This window comes from Thamnophis sirtalis, unplaced genomic scaffold (genome assembly GCF_051295495.1).
Source record: "Thamnophis sirtalis isolate CommonGarterSnake01/CBP01778 unplaced genomic scaffold, rThaSir2_p1.2 scaffold_8, whole genome shotgun sequence".
Classification (NCBI taxonomy): Eukaryota; Metazoa; Chordata; class Lepidosauria; order Squamata; family Natricidae; genus Thamnophis; species Thamnophis sirtalis.
Genome location: NW_028261388.1, coordinates 34,697,207 through 34,713,328, shown reverse-complemented (window position 1 = coordinate 34,713,328; position 16,122 = coordinate 34,697,207). Strand labels below are relative to the sequence as shown.

Below are 16,122 nucleotides of genomic sequence, written 5' to 3'. Positions count from 1 at the left end.
TCCAATTATGTTCAATGAGTTTAGTATTTAATCATTCTGCTTTGTTTTATATTTTTAGTTTTTCTGTTTGCTCTATGAAGAATGTAGGTTGACTTTTGGGAACCTCAGTTGTTTTTGAATTGTGATGTCAATAAGACTTTTATATTAGACTGGAATTTTCACAGAGCAAAAGGGAGTCAATTTAACTCCAACAACAATTTACCATATTTTTTGAAGTATAAGATGCACCGGAGTATAAGACACACCAAGAGGCAATTGAAGAGGCTTTTTTTTAAAAAAAGTAGGTAGGTAGGTAGGGAGGGAGGGAGAGAGAGAGAGAGAGAGAGAGATACAGTCGGTAGGTAGGGAGAGAGAGAGTAGGTAGGTTGGTAAGTAGAGGGATAGAGAGCGAGAGAAATACAGTAGATAGGTAGGTAGGGAGAGAGAGAGAGACAGTAAGTAGGTACGTAGGTAGATGGAGAGAGAGAGAGAGAGAAATACAGTAGGGAGGGAGGGAGAGAGAGAGAGAGAGAGAGAGAGAGGGATACAGTAGGTAGTAGGGTGAGAGAGAGAGTAGGTAGATGTTTCCAGGGGTATTTAACCATGTGCCAGAGAAGGAAATCATTGACAATCTGCAGCACCTAAGACTTTATTTCTGCTGGCACAGCACTTGATCAATCTAATTCTCATCAATCACTCTAACTAAAGAGCTTTCCAAAGGGGGGGGGAGTTTTTACACTCTGCAAACCTCCCAAAAGCGGCCTGTTTTTCATGAAAACGGGCCTGTTTTTTAAAAAAAAGCATGAATAGCCTTTGGGGTACTTGTAATAGGGTGGGGCAAAAATGAGCAAAACATGGCCCGTTTTTCATGAAAACGGGCCCATTTTTTGTCAGGAAAATTGCATGCATAGCTTCATGGAGGCTTATAGAGTGCTCCGTGGAGCTGGAGGGGGCAAAATTAAGCAAAAACGGTCCTTTTTTTTGCTCATTTCTGCCCTTCCCAGCCCCCAGGACTCTCTGAAAGCTGCCTAAAAGCTATGCACAGCCATTTTGGTGAAGGAGCGGGGCTTCGAGAGACAAAAAAATGCTGTATTCGATGTATAAGATGCAGCCAGATTTTCAGCCTCTTTTTTGCGGGAAAAAGGTGCGTCTTATACTCCGAAAAATACGGTAATAGTGTAAAGAAACATATGTTTTTCTGTGTAGAAGAGAAAGAGGTATCCTTAACTTCAAAGTGAAAGAATTATAACCTGTTATTTTTTTGTCTAAGATTACTGAAGAATTAGAGAAAGTAAAACAAGAAATGGAAGAAAAGGGAAGCAGTATGACTGATGGAGGTAAGGCATTCTGAGATCTTTCCTTGAGATTTTTTCCAAAATATAGGAAAACATCTCAATGTATTTACTATTGATGGAGACACCTGGACTATTTTCTTGGCAACATAATAGAAATGCTTTGACACTGCTGCCTTTTGGGATGTTTTAATTTGTATAACTGGTGCAAAAATAGGCTATTCAGCTGTGAAAAGATAAATAGAAGATACTGGATGCAGTTTAATTCTATTTTTATATCTCCACAAACCTAAATGCTGTCTGGAATTAAGATGTAGCAGGTTTCTTGTTTATTGCTGAATCATGTTTGTAGTTTTTTTAAGATTGGGAGGGTTACTTAATTCTGAAGACATTGATAAAAGTAAATAAAGTTGATAAAAATACAGTGAGATAATATGCAGGCATTTTTCAAATAGAACATTCTGTGTTATCTCTGTAAATACTGGGAATATATGTACATTTTTAATATATATCTTTGGATCTAAAATGTCATGAAGATGGAAAATACATTATGTTTTATAAGTAGGTTTGATATGAAATGACAATCTATAAAACGATTCCATAATATTGTTGTTCTTCTGTTCATTTAGCTCTCTTGGTTAAAAGAGATTGAATCACCGGAGGTGGGGGTAAGGGTTAATAACTGTACAGTAAACAAAGAAAAAAAATGTACTTTTTTTACATTTTCCTTTAATAGCTCCATTAGTGAAGATAAAACAGGCTTTAACCAAACTGAAGCAAGAAACCATTCAGATGGACATACGAATTGGCGTAGTGGAACACACATTACTTCAATCAAAGTTGAAAGAAAAATCAAATATGACTAGAGACATGCATGCAACTATAATTCCAGATTCTTCAATTGTTGGTACTTACTAATTTTTAAAATAAATGCTATGCTAATAAAATTTTGTACATAATATATTTTTGCATTTATGTATGTCATGCTGCAAATCTATTGCTGTGTATATAAACAAAAAGATTTATGTTTTACAATCAAGACCTACTGTGTGTGTGTTTTTGTATGTATGTGTGTCTGGACATGTGGAGAGAAAATACTTTAACAAGTATATAGTATATTAAAAGTTTTGGATTGCATTGCATTGAAATGAAAAACTATTCAAAAGCAAAATCCTATACAAAAATAAATTATTGCAAAACATCTAACTGTAAAAACCAGCAAGTTTGCCTTCCTTTTTCTAAGACAATGAGCCATCACAACTTTATGGACTAGATCAGGTTCTGTCTCATCCAGTTTGTACTTTGCTGTTTTTGAGCTAGGAAATTACTAGAAAACTGATTTTGCTCAAGAACTACCTAGTTTGGTTAATTGCATTATAGTCTATGTCTATATTCTGTAATGGATTCTAACCTAATCATATACTAGATTTTTAGATCAGAGCTTGATTGTTTTCTTGAGGATATTTATTGCCAAACTAAATAACATCAGTGCTAGTAGGGTGTAGGTTTTGCATTATTTTTATATACTAGTGACTTGTCAGTATTGGTGGGAGTGGTCTTGATGGTCACTTGGTGGCCCTAGTATATATCTGTAGATCTCAGTGCAAGCTCCATCCCAATAGACAGGTTATTTTGTTTTGTGTTTTCTTTTGTTTTCTTTTGTTAGAATTGCTAGTCCTATGAGGGGAAAACCATCTGGCCAGATCAGGGGTATCAAACTTGTAGCCTGTGCACTGGATGTGTCATATGCTGGCCATACCCATGCCGGTTTAGCAATGGGGGGGAAGTTGCAATATGTCATGTGACGACGATGTGTTGGCATGAGTTTGACACCCCTGGGCTAGATGATATAGTATAGGAGGTTTGCAAGATGAAACAGATGAGCATGTGGAATCCCGAGTTGTGTCTCATAAGTGGAGAATGATTGTTGATTGTTTTTTCTGCCAACTAGTAACTCAAAGAGAAAAGAAGTTGAAGAATCGACCAATTAGTGCCTTGAAGCTGTCCTTCATTAAACCTGTAAGGACACAATCTGTAATCTCAGTAACTGATGGCCTTTAAATCAGCTATGGTGGCAGTAAAAATGACATCAACATACTTTTTTGTTGACTCAAACTTGGGGGAAATTTCTATTTACACAACCATAGGGAAGTACATCTGGTAATCAAGCAATAATTAAAATACTCAGTATTGCTATCACCTCTCCACCCCCATTCTTCTTTTTTAGATGTGTTTCTTCAATACCATATTTGTACATTACTTTATCTTTTCATTGGCTAATTTGAAAGTTCCCCTAGTCACAAAGGTTTGTAAGAATAGATAAGTAGTCATTCTGGGAGTGGAGGAGTGCTATCATTCCACGATTTTTGGGTTGTTTCTTATTAGCTTCTCCAAACCAGCTATCTGGTCTCAAGAAAGTAAATTTTTCTCTGAGACTCAAGAGTTTAGTAGGATGCAGGTCTATAAGAGCAGATCTTGAAACATGGATATAGAAGAAAAGAAAAGAAAGGAACTAGACTGGAAGTAGGACAGCTGCAGGAAGAGAAAGTATTGGTGTTATAGGTAAAACTATTAAGACAATTGAAACGATATAAAGAAAGAACAATGTGGAAGCTGCTTGGAACAGAATAAAAATGTGTTCACATGTATTCACACATGAGCCATGAAAAGAACTTCTGTGAATGATAAAGTGAAAGAGGAAATCAATGGATGAAAAAAATATAAGAGGATGGTGGCTGGAAAAATGTGGGTGAAATAGATTGCACAATGTATTTTAAGAGAGAAAATAGAGATTAACAGAGGTCAACAAGGAGACTCCAGCAGAGAAATTGCAATTAAAAAAAAATGATTTAGAATAAAACTGAAATTTGAAAATACTTCAAGAAGTATTTTAGAAATTTGTCCTGTAGGGATGATGATGTTAAGCTAAAGAGTGGAACTGAAATGTACATGTGAGTATCCAAGGAAAAAGGGAAATCATAAATGCTGTAGGTATGTTGAAAAATAGTAAGGAAGCAGGTATAATTATATAATTGTATATGCAATTCTTTTAGCATGTGTATGAAAATTGTAAGTGTGATAATTGGAAGACTGCCTTTATTTTTCCTATATAGATGGAAAAGAAGCAAGACTGAATACAAAAACTAATGGAGAATTATCTTATTAATTGTCCTCAAAAATGTTTTGCAGAATTATGATTAAAGAGGGGGGATAATAAATGATTGTGAGCAAAAATGTTAGTAATGCTGTGCAGTTTATTATAAGTACAGAATATGCATAATAGTTTTTTTTAACAAATAATTTTAAAATATATGAAAAGCTTATATGTGTAATAAATTTTGTATGAGAAATTGTGTGATAAAATAAACTTCAATTATGGAATGTTTTGCCTGAATATGGAGTTGGGGTTGCTTGCTGAAGTAATTAGAATGATATGTAATGGAAGTGAAGCATATGCAATAGTTCATTCCTGAACGAAGAGTTTGATGGGATACTATATAAATCCCTGGTTGTTAAATGTGATGTATAGAAAACGTGTTAAAGAAAGCTTATGATGAGTTAGAGTAATGATTGGTTGAGAATGTAAATGAATGTGTAGTCTTGGTATGAGGACAATACCAAATATTTGCAGTGAGTGTTAGGCAGAATATATGATGCAGCATGGTATATAGATCTGAAAATTTAAAACAGCTACAGAGATTTCTCTACTTATAACTCTAATGGAGTTTTCTCATCATGGTCACCATAATGCAATAGTTAAGTCACCATGTTCATTAAGTGAATGCTGCAATTGTTAAGCAAACCAGTGGTTTGATATGGATCATTTTTCCCAAAAACCAGAAGTAAATGGCAACTTTCAGCAAAAACAGAAGTAAAATGCGGTTACATGACTATGGGAAGCTGAATGCCGAAAGTGGTCATGCAACTGCTGGGGGGCAGGGCATCGGAATTTCAAATCCAGGTTATCCCCCAGGTACGTCTGTCATAACTTTGAATATCTCTAAGCAACCAGTGTAAGCCAAAGATTCCACACACACACCCATTCTTGTTGATTGTTCATAAATGACTCAGAACTTGATTGAAGAAATGGTATTAATTATACCAAGTTATAAGTAATAGTTGAAAAAAATTAGAGGAAGCAAATGAATTATTGTTCTTTGGTATAATGTTTACCAAAAATGGGAAAAATGGGTGAACAATGCTAGTAAAGAGATAGGGTTACTGGGAGGGGCAGAAATTAATGTGTCTAAAAAGAAAGAAAAATTTCTGTGTATGGGTGCATGCTTCTACCCATTTTGTTAAATGAAAGTAAGAATTGGGAAATCCTGCAGAAACAAAGTTGAATGCAGAAGAATGATGAAGGGTGAGAAATGGCACATTCATTTCTCAATAAATACCTGTTTCTTCTACAGAAACTATGAAAGAGGTCTTGTATGCAATACTAAGGTGTGCCCAGAAGGAGTATCTGTCACATCTAATCATTAAACTTAAATAATTTTGCTTCCTGGAACCTCCTTGTACTTTCCCCATGATTCATTCTGCTGTCTCGACTGTACACCATGGAGTTTCCAGGAAAAGTGAGCATCGACACTGCTGCAGTTATACTTCCTGCTTTATTTTAAATCTTCTTGGATAGATGATGTCCTGATCCTTGAAACATTTATCTGCTCCAGAGTCATTGCAGCAAACATATAGTTCATGCTGGACATGAAATATGTTGTTTTCTTTCTATGAACTATCCTTTGCTTCAGTGCCTTAATAAAACTCTCTCTCTCAGAGACTTCCTGGAGTTTAAGGGAGTCTAATAATTCATCAGCTGTAACTTGGGCTGAATTCAAATGATCACTACCTATTATGTACTAAAAGGTTTATTGCATACAACTACCTTTTCATAATGAGAAATGGGATCAGTACAAAGCCAGTTTCTTTAAAACAACTATAGATAATTGCACGGTTTTTCCTCCTTCCTTCCATTCTCAATTGTTCAACATGGATTGAAAGCTTGACATGGAATTGTACAACTAATGCCCGATGTTCTATCAAACACAGCAATGTTTAATCTTAAAATCAGGCAAGCATTAACAGCCTGCACCTTGGACAAGATTTTGAAAACTGTTAAGGATCTTAAACTGTCACTGGACTCATTTATATTGTTAATCACAAGACAGGGGCCTCTTAGTTCTTTTCTCTTTCAGCATGCTTTGTGATACCTCAAACTGGAACCACGACAACCTAAATCTTGCAGTGCCATTTGTGTTGCTTTGCTAATAATTTATCTGTGTGTGCTTCATTTTTCCTTATTACTCATATTAACATTTCTTTGATTTAACCACAATACCTGCTAGGTAATTGAATTAATTTCAGCAATTTTTAAAAAAAAATCTGCCTACTTAAATCCTCCCACTTGTTCATTCAGGATTTCTATTGTTATACAGGACTAGTATTGTTAACCTCACAACTGCTTTGTATTTTTCTGCTAAAAAGATTGTTTTGAATAATAATAAAAACTTTTGGAATAATTTGTCATTAAAAAAGTTTATTATGTGATAAGGATGGGAGGCTTTCGGGACATGGGATTCCCAGTCCAGAGCTTTATCTGATTACATATGTTATGAATTGAGGTCAGAAGAAATATAGAATTACAACATGAGCCGCAAAATATCTACTGTGTTTCAAAAAAAGATAGAACAGAGAAAAAAGCACTCCCTAAATGACTTCTAAAGCTAAGACAATCCTTTCATCTCCCATATTTGTTTTATGGCACACTCATTTGTAGCACTGGGTCGCCTCCAAATATTTAGTGAATTACCTAGCTCTCTTGTAAGTGACTATACCCATATCTCTTCCTAATGGGTAAGCAGTATTACTCATATTTCAGGATGAATAATTTTGAATCTTTTGAATAGGGTTGGATAACTGCATCTTTGCCTACTCAGATGCAAGTTCCATTATGCTTAATGTGATCTATCGTCATGCAAGTTGGTACAGAATTGTAATGATGTCTCAGCAGTCACATTGTCCAAGAGGAAAATATCATTGGCATGTAAGAATTGCTTATGCATTTAAAGTCCCTTTGTGACAGTTGCATCTCTGTTACCTGTATAATCTATAGCTAGTAATTTTAACTCTATCTTGCACTATATTTATGTTTTAGAAATATATGCCTATACAAGCAAAACGCTATGAATAAGAGTATGGTGAATTCACATATCATAAATTTGATGGGTGTTTTTCCTGGGCTAAAAGCAACTGGAGCTTTACCATATTGTAATATATACTATTATTTAGCATCTGTTATAACAAACGAAACATAAGTATCTCTGTATAGTAAGAATAGTAAAATTCAAAACTGGAATGAACTTTTGATGCCATCTGGCTCTTTCTTTAGACACTCATATTTCTGCCATTTTTATTGGAGCTAAAAATACTTATAGGCTAAATGAAATTATACCCGATAACCTAAGAATTTTTCACAAGCAAGGAATTCTTGGAAACATTCCTGTGGCACATGTGTTTTGTAACTTTATTTAGAAAAATTAATTTTCATTTGTGTACATTTTACTCTTAGAATATTTGGTATTCAAAGAAATATTTTTAATACAAAAAGTACACTTTTTAAAAAGAGTGAAAGGTCTAGAATTCAAATACTAAAAGACAGCTATGATAACGGAAGTGACAATCTTCAACATACAGATTTGCTTTCTAGAATTTGTAGATGCAAATTCTTGTAATTTCCATGGTGTTATCTGTTATCAAGCTTTTTCCTCAACAAAGAGGGAAAGTATTGACATTAGATTTGTAGGAATCTATCAAATTCCGCTCTATATAAAATTAAATCATGAGCAGATTTTAGCAAGTACTACATGGAGATGATAGACATATTTTTCTTGTTATCCAAGTGAGAATACTAAAATGTTTTGGTCTTTTTCTGATCCAAACACAAATTATTATTTCTGAAACCACCTACAGCCAGACCAAAACAATATAAATATGATGAAATAATTAAATCTCCAAATTAGGAAGCTTGGAAGAAGAATAAAAACAAATATAAAAGCTATTCATGTCCTTCCTCTCAAACACACAACCAGCGATGCTAATAGCGTTGAGGGATGGACCAGTTTATTTTGAACAACAGGTTAAATAGTGTTCTTTTTCAGGGAAACTCATTGATTTCTAATTAATTAAAACTAAATGGGTTTAGTTTGCTCTAATTTGATCCTCAATTAACCCAATATATTTATCCATCCAATTTTGAACTCATGGACAGAGAAGAATAAGATAGCACATAAAACGGGAGGAAAAAAAATCCAATTGTTAATTTGGAACATAAATGTGCCACATACATTCATTTCCTCCTCCGTTTACCTATCACCTTTCTTCTGGAGGGTTTCAATAGAACCAAGGCTATCAAGTGGGAAAGCATTTTTGCAGTAAATTTGTATTATTTTTAAAGCTAATGGAGCAAGAGGAAAAAGGTGTCAGTGTGGTGATTTTGTAGATAGGGACACACAGGGAAAATAGGCAAACTATATTATAGAAAGAACAAACAAGATGGACAAGAATGAGATGGCCAGGACAATAGTTTCAGGCAAGAAGTGCTATTCATCCTTTTTTATAAAAAGGTTTAGGATTCAAATCTAGTATTTCTTTTCAAGTTAAAAAAAAATGTCCCCCCCCACCCCTTTGGGGCAGCTTATAGGAGTTGTTTCAGTTACAAAAAGCAATTCTGATTTAATCTGCCATCTTTATAATGGGTCAGTATTCCAAATAAATTATTCTGGCATAAGCAAAATATTGCTGAAACGACTAGTCACCGTGACCAACTTAAGTCGTATTAACTTTAATGAGATGATAAATGTTATAATCAACATGTTTTGAAGGGCAGAAGAGAAATTAAATTTGTTTTTTAAAAAATAAAGGTCATACATTACTATAATACTGAATAAATAAAATATCTAATGCATCATTTTTACGAAGGTCTTCAGTAATACATCATTTTTAAGGTCTTAAAGTACTTCTGTCATCAGATTGTTAAGGTGTTATTATGTAGCTGTATAGATTTGTAGCTGTACTGAATTAATTCTTAGTGGCTTCCTGGCTAAAGGATCTTTATATATTCTCAAAACACAATCACAGTCTTCCCTAACTAGAAGGAGGAGTGAGATTCAGGAGGAAAGGAAGTTAAGAGCTCCATTGTTCTGAGTAAGTTTTGGCTATTCACTCCACCCTACAGAATCATATAGGCGAATGAGCGATTTTATAAAAACCATGACAGATTGAGAACCAGTGAGAAGTCTACAATGGGGGCAAGTGATACTACATGTGTATAGGACTTCATCGTTCATACGCTGCAACTTGCAAAATTGGTTCAGATGTCATGATGCAAATATAATCTGACAGATGTGTGGCGTTTTGACATAGCTGTTGAGAAAATTTAGTTGTTCAAAGGTGACTTAAAAATAATGCTGTACATTCAATTTGGAGTGGTTATATATCAGTTGCAAACTTGTGTATTCAAAAACCTTTGTACAGAGTACTGAATACGGGTTTTCAGAGCCAGATCTCAATTTTATGTAAATTACAGCAATTAAACTGTGTTCTCAAATTCCTATTTCATTGCTTTAATTAGGTATGTTTTTTTTAAAAAAAGTATTCAGTGTGTAAGATTATGCCTGGGGATTTCCAGGTCTGTTCATCCAGTTTCCAAGTGAGGAAACTGCCTCAAGAATAGGTGGTGACCGTAGATTTCTGTCTTAAAAAAAAAATCTTCTTAAATGTTTACAGCCTTATCCTGTTTTCTCTTTATATATTATGAAACATTTTTATTCAAAATCTTATTCATGTTCTCATGTAGATTTTGTTTCATATTTTTTTTTTAGAACATCTTCTGGGAGCACACCGTTCCCCAAAAGACGAACATAGCTAACATAATTGATTCAAACCCACGCCACAGTTCTTGGTGCAGTTTCTCTACAGTATATCTGAATGCTATTAAAGTTATTTACAGTATCTTATTATGCCTCCAATATAAAAAAATAATTTTTGTTTCCCACAAATATGTCTTTAGTTTTTAAAAATAATTTAAGTCTTGTTATTCAAAATTCAATATTCCACAGAAATTATTTTAACCTATTTAAAACTTTCTATAGCCAATTGTCTTGTTGTTTGCTGTTTATTTTAAATTATTTTAAATCTTAAAGGTTATAAGTATAGATCTTCATTTTCTTTTACTAAGGATTGAAGGCACTCACCCAGTAGGTGCAATCTTGTCACTGTGAAGGTGTCTAACTTCCTTGAAACAATTAATAAGCAATTTCCAAAAGTGTCTACCAGGGAAATGCGAACTTAGCATCCTTTAAAAGGCTTATTTGCATCTGGAGCAATTATGGCAAATTATCTCATCTCCTGATTCTCCCCCCCCTCCAGAAACTGCTGTCTTGTGGTCTCTTTGCAAGGAGCATCTGGAAAGAGAAAAACTTAGCCAATTTCACATCCTCTCTTTATCCAGAGACTGTTATAGAAGCCAATCACTTATTGGCTCCCTATTTATGGCTGCAAAGGTGGATTCTACTTTTTGAATAGCCATCTTCAACCCACCAATGAGGACTCTGGAGCCTTAACAAGGTAACGGTTAGTGGGGACTACTATTAGCAACTGCAGCTCAACTTTATCTGCACAGCAAAAAAATATAGAAAAACTTGTTAGCATTTTCTGTTCAAAATAGCAATAGTACTTAGACTTACATACCGCTTCATAATGTTTTACAGCCCTCTCTAAGAAGATTACAGAATCAGCCTATTGTCCACAACAATCTGGGGCCTCATTTACTGACTTTGGAAGGCTGAATCAACCTTGAGCTGGTCAGAATTGAATTCTAGGTACTGGGCAGAGTCAGCCTGCAAAGCTGCATTCTAACCACTGTGTCCCCACATTAACATTTTCTGGCTTCACTCATGGTAGAGGAAATGACTCAAATAAAATCTTGTATCTTCTCTTTTGGTTACAAATAGTCAGAGGGTCATTGACCAACTCTAGGAGAGAGAAAAATGATTCATGCAATTAGTGAAGTAGTTGTAATACCTTCGGTTATTATTCTGAAGAATGAAAAACAGCGGCTAATTCACATAAAATAAATGGATTAATGAAGCAAATCCTTAAATTATACTCAGGTGTTTTATCTGAGGTAAACTGTGACCCAATAAAACTTATGGAGTTTATTTAGCAATTCCTATAATTGAGTACTATTTTCCTGTATTAATGCAAGCCAATTGTATATATTGTTAACAACTGTGAGCAAAAAATTATAATCTAATTATAAAATATTTCAATATTCTCTAAGCATTCCATTTCTTCCCATAGAAGTGCTTATCTGTCTGTTCTGTGTTAATGTATTGTTCTCTGTGATTCATCTGGATCAGGAAATGTATGCAGCATTCTGGATATCAAATTTAGACAAACACACCCTCCTTCCTTCCTTCCACTATGAATCCCTTCTCCTTTATCTGTCCTCCTTTGCCTTGATCTGATCTTCAATAGCTGGGATTTACCAGCTTTCCTGGATTCAGGGCAATTTTTTAAAGTTGTGATATTTATTTGTATGGTACAATGCTGGCAAATTAGCTTCTATTCATGAATTAACTCTCAGACTTTTATTTTAAAAGGTGTACAGCTATGCCTACAGACAAAGTGGCTTAAATAAGATATGTACTAGTTTCCTATAGCTGGAGGACCATACATTTTCTTTTTTTAAAAAAATGCCTCCAGAGGTGGCAGGGTTATAGTCATTGAGGCAATGTTTTGGGAAGGTTGGAAGGGTTAATGGACAAAATGAATGCCTTAAGCCTTGCATTTATTTAAATGATCCATTCAATGCTATTTGTGCAAATGCAGCTACTAGATTTGGAAGCGACTTGGTTAAGCACGTTTTATGATAACAGCCAATCTAATTCCTTTAATATAGTTGTTTGCTACTCATTTCAAATTTGTACTTTTCAGGATCTATAAAACACCTTGGTCCTTTAGTCTCTTTGTTTCTTATTTGAAATAATCAGTGATTCTGACTTTGTATTGTTTTCAGGCTTTTGACATCTTCAGAGGCCTAAGATAGTTGAATGGCATTCAAAAGATCTGTTTCTTTTATTGTTGTGCTTAACCTCTTTTAAAATACACCTGAACCATGACCCCAATCTAATCTGAAAAGAAATATGTAATTTATGTGGGGCAATATTAAAATTAAATCATTTCAAATTATGCTCATTCCAAATGCTCTTGTCCAAAGACAAGACTTTAAACTATAAGAATAGTAACATTAAAAAAAAAACTATATTTGTCACACCATGATTCTGCAAGGCCAAATAATGTTGGCCAAAGTGGTAAAAGAATGTATAAAGGATTTGGAATGGTTAGAAAATGAGGGGGAATCCATAACATTCACCAAAAGCATCACAATACCACAATACTTGGCTAAATTGTGGTCAGGTAGCTGAAAGGAAATGAAAATCTTCACTATGAGATCTGAAGATACACTTCATACTGCACATGATTTGCAATGGCTACAATCATACATCATGTTAAGTTCTGCTACTTAGAAGTTAACTAACTAACTGCTAGTTAAATGCAAGCTACATTGCAGCATCATGAATCCAACATAATCTGACTAAGACTGCTTTTACTTTTTAAAAAAAGAGTATCTACGGTGATATGTTCAAGCTTCAGGTTTCAAATATGTTCCTGTGATTTATATGACTATCTTGATAACATCTCCATAGGTCTATGGCTTAAAATCTCTTCAAATTCTAGATGCCTCATTGTCTTTGACTGTATTTCTTTGGCCATATGACAACTTTTAATTCCCAAGCAAGTTCTGCCAACTCTTATCAAAACTAAAGAGAGGATCTTCAAATCAAAAGCATAAAATTCCAAGCAGAATGGAACTTAGTTCTCCAATACCAGATTCCTTTAAATACAGTACAGCCTTAATCTGTTGATTGGCAGAATGATTCTCTTCCTCCTTCATGCAACAAGCTGATATGGACACACTAAATCAGAAGGGAACTGCATGCATAGCAGCATTGATACTTTGGGAATCAGAAAAAGCCCAATTAAAGTGCTTGCAAAATCTGGTACTTGGCTCCAATTTCCATCCTTTTTAGAGATGTGGGAACTAGAAATCACTGTGGTTGGGATTTGGCAGAACTAATGTCCGTTTAGTTATCTAATTTGCAAGCCCCCTAAAGAGCATACTGCATAATATATATGCAGACTATTTGCTGAAATCTGATGACTGTTTTAACAGCACTTAAATCTAGTAGACTAGAGTATGTAAAGAGTGAATGAAATTAAAAAAAAATATCAATACAATGTCTGACGTATTTTTCCTAAGAAATAAGGATACTGATGTAGCACAATTAAGACAAGGTACTAAACAAGGATATTAACAGCTGCTTATGCAAGAAAGTGATTAAAGATCAGGGAAACATGCATAAGCATTCAACATTCTTTTCAACCTTTTACTACCAGATGCCATAGAAGGGGTCTGATTTGTTCTGTGTAACAAAATCACAAATTTCATCCTCCTTTCTGTTTCTACTACCTTTTCATGTTGCATGGGTATGTTTGAGTGTTTGTGCACACTAGGAAGTGAGCTGCATGGGGTCCTCACCCCATGTCCTGGTGACCATGGAGGAATTACCAGCATCTTGAGCAATTTTCCAGCTGCAAATTTGCCACAGAAAAATATTCTTAAATTTTTTTTCTATAGCAGCCAGCTGGATTCCGCCCATTTACAAACCTAAACTTTTCTTGGCCAGCTTCTTCCCCTGTAGCAAATTTGGTTTCTGTTCTGTTCAGTCTTTGGAAGTTCCTACTGAGAGGCAGCCATTTGGACAAAGTCCCAAGTCCCCTTACATAATTTGTTTCCCACAGACTCTTAGTCTTTTGAAAAAAAAGTAACCTGTAGTTTATAAAATTCAATGTGATTGTTACCGTAACAAACAACGTAGGTAAAATATTTCAACACTATTGCCTTGTGAAACACTAATACAGCCATTGAAAATTAATTATGGAAATAAAGTAGGGTTTTTCCTTCCCTCTCAAACTGCTGTACATAAATTTGGGGGGAATCGATAATAAGGCCCAGGAGGTGTTGAGACAGCTAGCTAGTTACCATAGGACACACAGTATATTGCTCATCAATTCCAGAAAGCAGGAGTTTATTTGTCAGTTTCCTCTAGCAACAGGTTTAATAAGAATAGGCCCGTCAGAGCAGACATTTAAAAACCCAGTTCTTCTATACCCCCAACAATAATGATTTCAGAAGAAGAAAATTCTCACTTACTGTAAAAGTAAGTTGACTTCCACATAGATGAGTCAGATACGTTACTAAAGTGAAGAACAGAAAAATATGGCTTAAATCCAAAACAAACAGAAAGCTGTAGGAGCAGTTCAGGCAGACTGATTGATTGGTTGATTGATTATGTGCCAACAAGTCATTTCAACTCCTAGTGAGCACATAGATAGATTTTCTCCATGGTGATCTATCCCTAAGCAGGTTTTTCAAATCTCCCAACAGTGCACTGATCACTACTGTAAATGGAGTCCATCCACTTTGCTGTTGGTCATCTCTTCTACTTTTTTCTTCCACCTTTCCCAGCATTAAGACTTTTTTTACAGGAAATTGGATCTTCACATAATGTTTCCAAAGTCAGATAATTTTGGCCTGGTTACTTGTGCCTGGAATGGGAACACTTACCGTAGCTAAAGTTCAGAGAGACTGCATCCTAATTCACATGGTATAAGAAAGGTAAGACACAGAACAACCAGACTCCCAAAATTTTGTTATTATGACCTTTCAATTAAATAACCTCTGTACCTGGTGGAGCTGACCCTTAATCCTTATTGCAAGAAAAAAGGAGGCTTTGTTGCTAGTTGCTTAGTTTGAAAACACTCAGCTAAAGCATAAATAAAAAGCATAGCCAAGGAATAGAGTGAACATCTCATGACAATTTCAAATATTCAGCTATTCAGCTATTCACAATTTCGAATATTCAGTTATGTTATGACACTGGCTGCTTTTCTTTTGGTGATGTACAATAATCAGAGGATAAGTATGATTGTGAACAATCTATCCAGAGTCAAAGGATATTTGACTCTGAAAAGAAAATATTGAGTTTATTCCTATATTTTTTTAAGGAAAAATCATCACTATTTACTTGGAAATAGAACTCTTCATATTTTATGTTTAAGACAAGCTCTAAGTCTTCAAACAAAGGCTGCTTTTGTCATGTCATCATGCTAAGGTGCTGTAGGTGGGCTGATATACTTATTAATTCTATCTAGCTATACTTGTTTGTCAAACAGTAACTAACGATCATTCATATCATCTACAAACATTTAATCACAGTATATACTTTGACACAAATTCAAAAAGAAAGACATTGTGGCATTTTATTAGGATTATTGTATTTGGATTCACTGAATAACCTAATGCTGAGAACAATTGAGGGCAAAAGAAGATGGGTATGACAGAGAATGAGAGGGCTGGATGGAGTCACTGAAATAGTAGGCATGAGCTTAAATGGACTATGGAGAATGGTAGAGGACAGGAAGCCTGGAAGAGTGTTGTCTATGGGGTCGTGATGGGTCAGACATGACTTAGCAGCTAACAACAATTGTATTTGGGTTGCAGCAATCCTGGCGATTACTTGATGGCATCAAAGAGTTAGAATATTCTGCATCTCTCTCTCACCATCAGGCGGTGTCTGAACTTTTGCAGCCCAGATATGGTAACCCAATATTTAATGAACAGTCTGTGTGCTTTACCAATTAACTGTTTTTTTTTAAAGGCAAACAA

General features: G+C 34.8%; 1 protein-coding gene and 1 long non-coding RNA gene across 2 annotated transcripts in view; both read left to right on the top strand.

The window, feature by feature from the left end:
* Window positions 1–6,790, top strand: part of IFT57 (intraflagellar transport 57) — a 32,926-nt gene extending 26,136 nt beyond the window's left edge. The window contains exons 10-11 of the mRNA XM_014061038.2: window positions 1,250–1,316; window positions 2,008–6,790. Of these exons, the coding sequence (XP_013916513.1) occupies window positions 1,250–1,316; window positions 2,008–2,189 (249 nt within the window). The 3' untranslated portion in view covers window positions 2,190–6,790. The remainder of the gene's footprint in view (window positions 1–1,249; window positions 1,317–2,007) is intronic.
* Window positions 6,791–7,189: 399 nt separating this feature from the next.
* On the top strand, window positions 7,190–11,653 carry LOC148044359 (uncharacterized). Its single transcript, XR_015697572.1, has 3 exons — window positions 7,190–7,314; window positions 10,698–10,895; window positions 11,039–11,653. It is a non-coding gene; the product is annotated as an uncharacterized LOC148044359 (long non-coding RNA).
* The last annotated feature ends 4,469 nt before the right edge of the window (window positions 11,654–16,122 follow it).